The sequence below is a fragment of the Lathyrus oleraceus genome, chromosome 6 (assembly GCF_024323335.1).
Source record: "Lathyrus oleraceus cultivar Zhongwan6 chromosome 6, CAAS_Psat_ZW6_1.0, whole genome shotgun sequence".
In the NCBI taxonomy this organism is placed as follows: domain Eukaryota; kingdom Viridiplantae; phylum Streptophyta; class Magnoliopsida; order Fabales; family Fabaceae; genus Lathyrus; species Lathyrus oleraceus.
In genome coordinates this window covers 20,196,574-20,206,600 of record NC_066584.1, presented here as the reverse complement: position 1 = coordinate 20,206,600, position 10,027 = coordinate 20,196,574, and the positions used below count along the sequence as shown (strand labels likewise).

The window sequence follows — 10,027 nt, the reverse complement described above, 5'->3', positions numbered from 1 at the left end:
CCACTTATTCCATCTGATTCATCAAGCTCAAGGTATAAATACCTTCACAAAGGATTTTCAGGTACACACTTTCTAATCTCTACTCTCATTGCAGTTTTCTCAAACACTAAACTGACTTGGGCATTGGAGTGCTAACCATGGAAGTACCCCTATTTGAATCGTCGTATTGGAGATTTGCAACGTCGATTCAAGATCGACACCGATCAAAGACGCTGACCCAAGATCAATACTTTCGGTTCAAGAAACATTGTGATCGCAACCTTCGGTTCACAAATTCATATCGTAGAGTCACTTGTGAAGCATCACTCCATCGTGATTTTCGCAATCTCATCCATTTTTGGTTCCATAACGGAACAAATACTAATACTTTAAATGACAAAAACTCAAAATGAAAATGATTAAAACACGAACTTTAAAATTTGACTTTCAACTTATTTTTATGGAATTTTTTATCTTACTTTAAAAATATATAGAAAATAATATAAAAATATAGGTTGATTTAATAGTAGAGAATAAAAATATTCGCATGTACTTTTATAAGATTAAAAATATAATTTTTTTATGATGATAATAACAAACAAAACTTTATAATTTTAAAAGAAAAAATTATTTAACTTTAAATTATAATATTCTACTGTTTATTTATTTATAGAGATATTATAAATAACTAATGTAAGAAATGGTGTATGAAATTTAGCATAAATTGGTCATGGTTTATAGAAAGAAAAAAAATACGTTTATAAACTTATGCAAATATGTAAGTGCATTACATTCATTTTTTATTTATACTACTTAGCTTTTCATTCACTTGGCTCAATTATAAAAAATAATAAAATTGATTATAATTACATATGTGCCATTAATGAAAATTGTAACTTTTCTCCGTGTTTTTCATTTGAGATTTGAAATACAGAAATCCAAAATTAAAAATGAAAAACATATTAAACCTGTTTTTGTTTTTCACTTTTAAAAACAATAAAAATAAAAAGTTTTTAAAAATAATTTTCTAGAACATTGTAATCAAACAAATTTTTAATTTTATAAATTTTAAAAACAAAAAAACTGTTTTTAAAAACTAAATCAAACACACCCTTAGTGTTTTCACTACATAATTTCATCTATAATATCTTATACTTGCTTATAAAAAAAATCTATAATATTTTTGAACCAACATTTTAACTTATACTCCATGATATACTATTTAACATTCATTTGTCACGTTTCCATAGATTCCCATCAAATATAATAAAGTTAAGCTAACAGAATTCAACCAGGTGTGACGGTGGTTCGGTTCGGAGCACATAGCAACACCGATGTCTTCATCTCCTTCTTCTTCCGCCGCTATCGGCGGTGATACCCGCAACCGCATCCTCTCTAGCAACCTCTACTTCGACGTATCTCCGTCCAAGGTAAACTTACCTACTTCCACTAACTACCTCCTATTCTACTAACGCCTTCTTCAACCGCTTACTACTTTTATTTTTCACAATTCAGGTTCCGCTTATCTACTCCGACTCTTACGATATATCATTTCTCGGCATAGAGAAACTGTAATAACCGATTAACCATTAAGCTGCCAACGGTTCTGCAATTTGGAATTGTGTGAATAATTGCGTTTGGAATTGTGTTTTTATTTTGTTTTAGGCATCCTTTTGATTCCTCCAAATGGGGACGAATTTGTAATTTCCTTGTTTCTTTTGGTGTTTTGGATAAAAATCGCATTGTTGAGCCTCTTGAAGCTTCTGAAGATGACCTTCTAGTGGTAATTATCACTCTCTTTTAATTTTTTTTTTGGAAATTGTTTGTGAATATGTGTTTTTTTTTTTCTATCGAATAACCAAGTCATTTAATCAAATTTGGAAGAGTTTATCTAGACTTAGACTTAATTTGGACTTATTTAGTGTTCTAGTTCATAACAATAGTTTACAATATGTGTTTTACTGTGTTAATAAGCTCTCTCACATAGCTGAAGAAAACTGATAATGCTATGTTTTTTGGTATAGGATGCTATTCTTTGGAATGGTTAGTTAGTTATCTTAGGAAGTGGCGTAACTTGTTGCCTGTTTGCCTTCTATTTTTGTATAATTTTTGTTAGGAAGTTAGTTAGGCAATTAAGAATTTTTCGAAGACAATTGACTCTATAAATATTGAAATTCTAGTTAACAGACTTTCGATGTCACAAGGGATGTTATGACATCCAATTCTGCGCAGACAAGAATAGAACTTAAAAAGTAAGTGCAGTAAATAACTCAAGGAATTGTTTATCCAGTTCGGTGTCACACACACCTACGTCTGGGGGCTACCAAGCTAGGGAAGAAATCCACTATTAGTAGTATTAATTCAGACCTTAAACCAACTGTTTAACCCTATCACTTAATACCTATCCAATGCAATTTCAATCTTACTCTAAGATCAGAGTTCCTATTCACTCCCCCTCAATCACCTCAGTGATTACAACCTTTAATTATATTAAAGTTTATAGTGAAGTCACACTTCAAACAACTCTTGATTGTGCTTAACAGCTTTAATCAAGATACACAGCACTCACGCTTAAAAGCTTAGAGTGACACAACACTTACAACTCAATGAACACCTAGTCCAATGCAATCATGTAGGTGATAATTGCTTGGCTCACAAGATACACCTAATACAAGACACACACAAAAATTACAGCAGTGAAGTATATGGAACAATAAAATCTTCACGCCTAAAATCCCCGAGTTCTGAATGAAGGATAGCCATCCTTTTATATTGCAGCACTTGGGCCTTGTACTTGTATTTCCTGAAATTAAGGTCAAGCAAGTTAACCTAATTTTCACATATTAGGGTACTAACAAATAGGCTATTTGTTAGGTTCATTAATTGTAGCTTAGTTGTTAGTTTCCTGGATTTTAGCTCAGCTGTTGACTTCCCGAAGAATAGCCTGAGAAAACTACTGAAACAGAAAAACTAACCAACCTACAATTTAGCATATGCTGTCAGGAATGAATGTCACAACATTCAGTTTGACGTCCACATCATAGACCATATGCTGAGTCTGTTTTTCCTGAAAACAGACTGTACAACATGCTGTACTGTACAGGACCACTCAGTCCATACTTCAGTATCAGCTTACATTAATAAATGTCACAATATCCAATTTGACATTTACACAAAGAGCCTTATGCCATGGTCTGTTGTTCTCCTGAAGAACAGACTGAGATACATACTGAAATGTAGCAGAAAACCAATCTGCCTGTTGTTCAGTATATGCTGTCAATGATGAATGTCATAACATCCAGTTTGACATTCAGACAGTAGGCCTTATTCCAGGTCTGTTATTTCCTTGATAAACAGACTGAAAATAAATACTGAGTTATAATAGAACACCAACTGTTCTATTCCTCAGTATCTGCTGTCAGGGATGAATGTCATAACATCTAGTTTGACATTTAGTAAGTCCTGTATTAGCTAAACCTGCAGCATACCACTCAAGTATGTCATGACATCAGTCAAGACATCAGAGTACAGCTAGATATTCTAACACACAATGCAGTCAAACAAACATCTCCACAGCATGTCATGACATTAGTCAAGACATTAGAATCCAGCTAGTGTTTTACCATAAACTGCAACCAATCAAACATCTACAAATAGGATCATTCATTGTGCCATTCACGTATTATAAATTACAATTACAATGTTACCTTTAGAGTCTTGTGCTCTCTGTTTTATATGCATATGATTTAGAACCATGGAATCCTGGAATCCTCTTTTTACTATTTTATTTTTGTCCCTTTTTTATCTCCATTCACCCAAATTCTGATTCTATATTAAAAATAAATGTTGAAAACACAACCAACATTTTAATTCCCTTTTTTGGTTATGCTGTAAAAAATATAGACTCTAAGTGAATTGACCCTATAAAATTGATTCTAGCTAAAAGTGAGTTGATATGATTTATGTTTGGATAAATTCTTGCAAGAGTGAGTTGAACAGTAAACTTTAGTGTGAAAATAACCTTTAGGTTCAAAAGCTACAAATCTTACCTTCAACTTGAATCCATTCTGGAAAGCATAATCAATTGTACTCGAGAGCAATAAACATGTCAAAAACAATTCTACACATCTAGAAACAAACATGTCAAAAACAATTCTACACATCTAGAAACAATTCTAAGTGCTCTAACTGTGAAACCAAACATACATTGAATCACTTATGACATGAATTCTCATATCATAAGCATTTGATTAAGCTGATTATTCAAATGCTCCCTCCATTGTCACGGGTCTCGGCTCGGTGGCCAATAGCTAACACTATTTAAGAAATTAATAAGTAAAAAGAATATTAAGTTCATTAGCAACTTAAGTAGTTTAATTACTTTCTATTTAACTAATGCCCTTGTTAACATTTCTCCTCTATCATTTTTACCATGTTAAGTTAATATATAAGATATTTGTTTTTTATTGCTCATCGTCCTTAAGAACATAGTTGTCCTTGTCAAATTCAAAAATATTCTGAAAACTGAATCTTCTCTCGAGAAATCCCATATAAATACACTTCAAATTACAAGTTAAGGGGCTGACTCAGCCTCATAAATCTGCAACTGCCATATATACATTTATGCAATTTATTATACTAATTAATAGTATTAATCACAGCCCAATAAATGTGTTGCAGTAATATATGCCATTTATATTTGCTAATTAGTATTATTCTAATTAGCAAATATCAGTTACTAGATATCTAGACTTTAAACCTACTGACAGTCCTTGCTTTTCGTGGCTTATATTCTGAGTTTCTGATGATGTAGCTACCTCATTGATCGTTTTGCTTGCCTTTTATGCTTTACATGCTGTGACAAAATACGCTATGATTCAATCTGATCCATTTTAACCAGTGTCCTGTGCTAAATGCATTTTCTTTCTTTCCTTTTTTCAATCTAAAGGTACACTCAAAATCATACTTGAATAGTCTGAACCAAAGTTCGAATGTTGCCAAGATAATTGAGGTACTTTCCACTTACATGTAAGCCTGAGGCAGTTATTTACTCTTCCGTGGTTTAAACCTATTGTCATTACTTGCTTTTCTCTGTGGAGTACTTAAATGGAAATTTCTGTCTAGTTTATTATAAATATCTACTGTGTTGGTGATGGTGTAGAGTTGACATAAATTTTTATGGTGTTGCTGGAATTTGTTGGTTTATTTGTTTCCATTGTTTTTCTGATAACATAATGACATTACTGGGGCTTTATTAAGTTGACATATTAAGGATTATTTACTGACATAGAGTAAATACAATATAGGTCCCTCCTGTGGCATTTTTTCCCAATTGTCTGGTGCAACATAAAGTTCTTTTTCCATTTAGGAAACAGGTAAAGCTACTTTTTTTCTTGAAGTCTGTTTAAGGTCTCCAGTTATATGATCTAACTCCTGTACTAATGGAAGGTTGGAGGAACTATATTGGCTGCAAAACTTGCAAAGGAGAGAGGATGGGCCATTAATGTGGGAGGAGGTTTTCATCACTGTTCTGCAGAAAATGGAGGAGGATTTTGTGCTTACGCAGATATTTCTTTATGCATCCACTTTGCTTTTGTTCAGTTGAATATATCAAGGTACTATCACATTTAGTCTTTAAAGTTGCCGGCTAACTAATTCTATTAACACTTAAGGAAAAATTGTCCATAAAATTTTCAGGGTGATGATTATTGATCTTGATGCACATCAAGGAAATGGCCATGAAATGGACTTTGCCGATGATAGTATGACCAAAATAATTTCTCCCTCTTGTGTTTGCCATCATATCTCTTAGGGTTTTTCACTGATAGGACCTTTGTAATGGCAGACCGAGTCTACATTCTTGATATGTATAACCCTGGCATATATCCTTTGGTAAAGCTCTCTGCTCATAGATATTTTGTACCTCTCTTTTTAATGAATTGAGTATTTCTGCATTTCTGTTTCTTCACATTTACCTGGTTTATTCGACTTTGTCGGCCAACATCTGACATGCTGCCTGTGCCCTGTGGTTCTAAGATTCTATCATCCATCTAGATCATCATATCCTCAGTCTTGATATGAAATATGAATCATCCTCTATGTGAATCCCATTGTGATCATGAAATGAAAAATATATTGTAGTTGTTTTTTAAATTCCACTTGTGAAATGATTGCGAGCCGTGGTACAACAGGGACATTTCTTTCTTATGGGATATTGGTCATGAATCTAGTCGCATAAACATTCTCTCAAAGCTAAGTTTGCATATGGATTTGACCCTCTCTAAACCCAACAATGGAGAAAGCATCGTGCTCTAGGTGCTGCACTTTAAATAAACAACAACAGTGTCCTTTTTCTCTTAGGTGGATTAATTATATGGATCTTACAATGCTAATGCTAGAAAGCTGAAATTTCAGGAAGTACATTTAGATTCTAGTTTTTTTGAATGATTTATCTGGTAGTTTTCCTCTAGTCTCTCTATATCTCTGTTTATTGTGCCAACATACATAAACCTTTTTTTTCTTCAGTCTAACCTCAATAATATGATCAACTCTTTGTAGTTGAGCCTCTTTTCAAATAAATACCTATTGGGTTTTGAATATTGAAAATTGGCATTCATGTCAAGTTCAACATGTATACATTTCTGTGCTTGCATCTACAGTTAACTTGCAAACAAAGTGCAAATGTTTTGCTAAAAAATATACTGTAATTATATTATTAAAACATTAGTGTCTTTTAAACAGCAATGCTTTGTCATTATGTTGTAACAATGTTTTTTCCTCATGATAGGAAACGATGTTCCAGTAACAACAGTAAATCATAATTCACTTTAAACTTAGAATGTGCATGTATTCTGACACATTCATCCTCAGTTTATCATCTTAAGAGGACACATCTTACTATTCCTTTCTGTGTTCTATATTAGGATTATGAGGCAAGAAACTACATAAATCAGAAAGTTGAAGTGAAGGTATATTCACTACAGCAGTTAAAACCTGAATCATATTTTTTTTATTTTTCTCAGTAACATTTAATTCTCTCTTTGCTCACCTTGAACTTTCAGAGCGGGACTCGTACAGAAGAGTACCTGCTAAAATTAGATGAAGCACTTGAGGTATGTTACAATATAACTTTTGTATTGTTTTTGGCTTGAGTAACTACTACAATACTAGGATTGTGTGTATCTATATATATGCCAATATTTTGCTTTGCTTTGTCCTATCCAATTATTCAACTATATTAAGGGATCATTTGATCAAATAATGCAGTTTCTCTTACCTTTACCATCTAAATTTTAAAAGTCAAAATGAGGGAGAGGAAAGTCATCATTTAACCACCAAGTCTCTTCCCTTTTCTTCCCTTCGCATTTCCATTCTTTTTCCTTTGATTTCTTCCCTTCCCTACCACTCATAACTCCCAAATGTACCCATTAAATATTGTAGATATGTTTATCAGTTGAAGAACACTTATTTTTGTTATTCATTCCAATGTGATTCAAGATTGCTGGGCGAAGGCTTAACCCTGAGTTGTTAGTTTATAATGCTGGAACTGACATCCTAGAAGGTGACCCATTAGGAAGGTTGAAGGTAATGTCTTTGTTGGATTCAATTTATTGCAGTAAAATGTAAGATAAAAATAGTCCCCCTACTGTTTTAGTAATTTCATTACCACACATCATAAGTATTGCTTGTATTATTTTGTGCATGCAGATTAGTCCTGACGGAATTGCTCTTAGAGATGAGAAAGTTTTTCGGTTTGCTCGTGAAAAGAAAATTCCCATTGTCATGCTCACTTCAGGTTTTCTTTTTTCTCCTTCCTTACCATATGTGTGCCATGATGTTTGTACAGAAAAATCTCATAACAAAGGTGTTAAGAAATGTGGTTAGGCCTAATTCAGCCCTACAAAACCGGCTTTGTAGAGTGAGGATTGCCCCCACTTATAAGTACATGTTCAGGCCATATATTGTCCGATGCGAGACTTATAACAAAAGACCCATTTTCATCATAGATAGTAGTAAAATAAAAAGTATTGAAAATACATGGTAATTAAATGTGATCAATTAAAGTATTAAATGTGACTAATCATTTATAAGACATACAACACTTTTGGAAATTGTTAACATTTGGGTTAAATGGATTCTTATTTCTCTAACCTGGTATTTTTTCCAAGTTCTGTGTCAACATAAGATGTCGTAATGGATATTTCTTTTGTCATTTGATTTAAAACTTGAAACTTGATTTACTTTTGATGTTCGTATATGATATATAAGTTTTTTAATTTTGTTATGTCATTTGTTTTTACTTAAAAATATCATATTTTTATTGATAAGTATCTTTTGATTCTTAATAAGATTTGATTTACAATTATTTAAATTTTGATTTGATTTCCATGACGGGTTCTAAACCAATATGTGTTTAGCAAACTTTCTTCGATTATTTTCTCATCCTATTTGAGATGTTTATGAGGTTTTGTTAAATTTTCATTCCATGTTTAAGGCGGATACATGAAGTCCAGTGCTAGAGTCATTGCAGACTCAATAGTCAATCTCGAGAACAAATGCTTGATAGAAACGAGTGGAGGTCCATAGGCTGCATAACAGTGATCTTGCACTTACACGTTAAGAGGTTTTTGTGTGATTTACCGACCCTGAAAAATGGTCCGTTGTAAAATGTTCATATATCAATGGAAACTTCAATGTATAGTTTTCCATAAAGAAAAGGAAAAAAAGGAAAGATGAAAAACATGTTTTACATGTATGAGTTGTAACATGTATGTAAATGCGAGTTTAACTACATGGGCAATGTTCTATGACTTTATCATTCTATTTCTACCTTCTTTAATACGACAGGTCACAGTTGAAAGATGATACTCATAGCCACAAAGATGATTTTTCTACTTTAAATTAAAGTGGAAATCAATTGATGCAACCTTCTTAGGTTCATTTATTGTTTTTTGTTGTTACTTGTGAGTTAGTTTGTTGGGGGTTAGTTCAAATTGGGTAGTAACTAACTTTTCCTGACAATATAAGAGGTCCATCTTCCTTTTTTATTACTGTCCAGAATTTTTTTACTTTTAATCATGTATGAGACATTAATATCAACCACACAGAAAATAAGAAATATGTTGGGATGACCATGTATAAAATTTGTGCACCAACGAGTAACTAATTTAAATTTAAGTAACTAGCCGCTAATGGCTGAGCAAAATCTCTCAATCATTCAGCAACGATTTTTTATTTATTTTTCATTATAGTGACTTGTACTCTAAATGATTTTTTTATGGTGTATGTATATGCTTTGAAAATTATTTGAGGTTGGATATTCTCGCACAATTTATGTAACAACCACAAGAGTAACATTAAGAGGATGCATTGTGTGTGCTATTTGAAAGGTAATATTAGGCAGAGTTATGTTAAGATCAGATTGTGATTTATAGAGGTATATTTTGTGTAATTCAGATTGGGGGAGGTGTCCTTTGTTTGACCCATGATTTTTTTTGTTGAGATGGTTTTATTCTATTTGGAAATCGACCAATATCTTGAAAGACTAAGGAACAACATATGTTGTCTTGTTCCTCGACAAAGGTCGAGTATCGGTCTATGGTTGTCTTGTTGTGACAGTCAAATGAGTTTATATGTTACTGCAAACTTAGTGGTTCATGAGTGGATAAAAATGATATAAACTATCATTTTGGTTCATGATGAAATTTTTATAAACGGATAAAAATGATATAAACTATCATTTTGTTCATGATGAAATCTTTATAAAGACATTGGGCAAACAAGAATTTGAATGCTTATTCTGCAAGTTGGCATTAGGGACCTACACACTCCAACTTGTATTGAATAGAGTACAATTGTCCATACACATTACATCAATTATAAAAAGTTACATGGCGGTGATCTTTCAACCCTATGCTAAGCCATAACCAAGAGATATTTTTGATATGAATACTAGATCTTCTAGTACACAGAAATTATTATAAAATAAAATGGAATTCCTCAATTTTCAAATGCAGCACCATTCTTCTTCTTCTTCATCATCATGCTG

General features: G+C 32.5%; 1 protein-coding gene across 1 annotated transcript; it reads left to right on the top strand.

The window, feature by feature from the left end:
- The first annotated feature begins 1,153 nt into the window (after window positions 1-1,153).
- On the top strand, window positions 1,154-8,802 carry LOC127097847 (histone deacetylase 2). The gene is made up of 13 exons (XM_051036332.1): window positions 1,154-1,409; window positions 1,495-1,550; window positions 1,645-1,762; window positions 4,928-4,990; window positions 5,286-5,354; window positions 5,428-5,594; window positions 5,677-5,741; window positions 5,825-5,871; window positions 6,903-6,947; window positions 7,041-7,091; window positions 7,477-7,563; window positions 7,687-7,774; window positions 8,474-8,802. Exons 1-13 carry the CDS (start codon window positions 1,314-1,316, stop codon window positions 8,563-8,565), a joined length of 1,044 nt encoding a protein of 347 aa, XP_050892289.1. The 5' UTR covers window positions 1,154-1,313; the 3' UTR covers window positions 8,566-8,802.
- The last annotated feature ends 1,225 nt before the right edge of the window (window positions 8,803-10,027 follow it).

Excerpts from the sequence above, each read along its gene's own strand:
- LOC127097847 (XM_051036332.1), top strand. The coding sequence starts at position 1,314 with ATGTCTTCATCTCCTTCTTCTTCCGCCGCTATCGGCGGTGATACCCGC. Across the intron at positions 1,551-1,644 it reads TTTCTCGGCATAGAGAAACT|GCATCCTTTTGATTCCTCCA; the intron begins GTAATAACCGAT and ends ATTTTGTTTTAG. Across the intron at positions 7,092-7,476 it reads AATTAGATGAAGCACTTGAG|ATTGCTGGGCGAAGGCTTAA; the intron begins GTATGTTACAAT and ends ATGTGATTCAAG.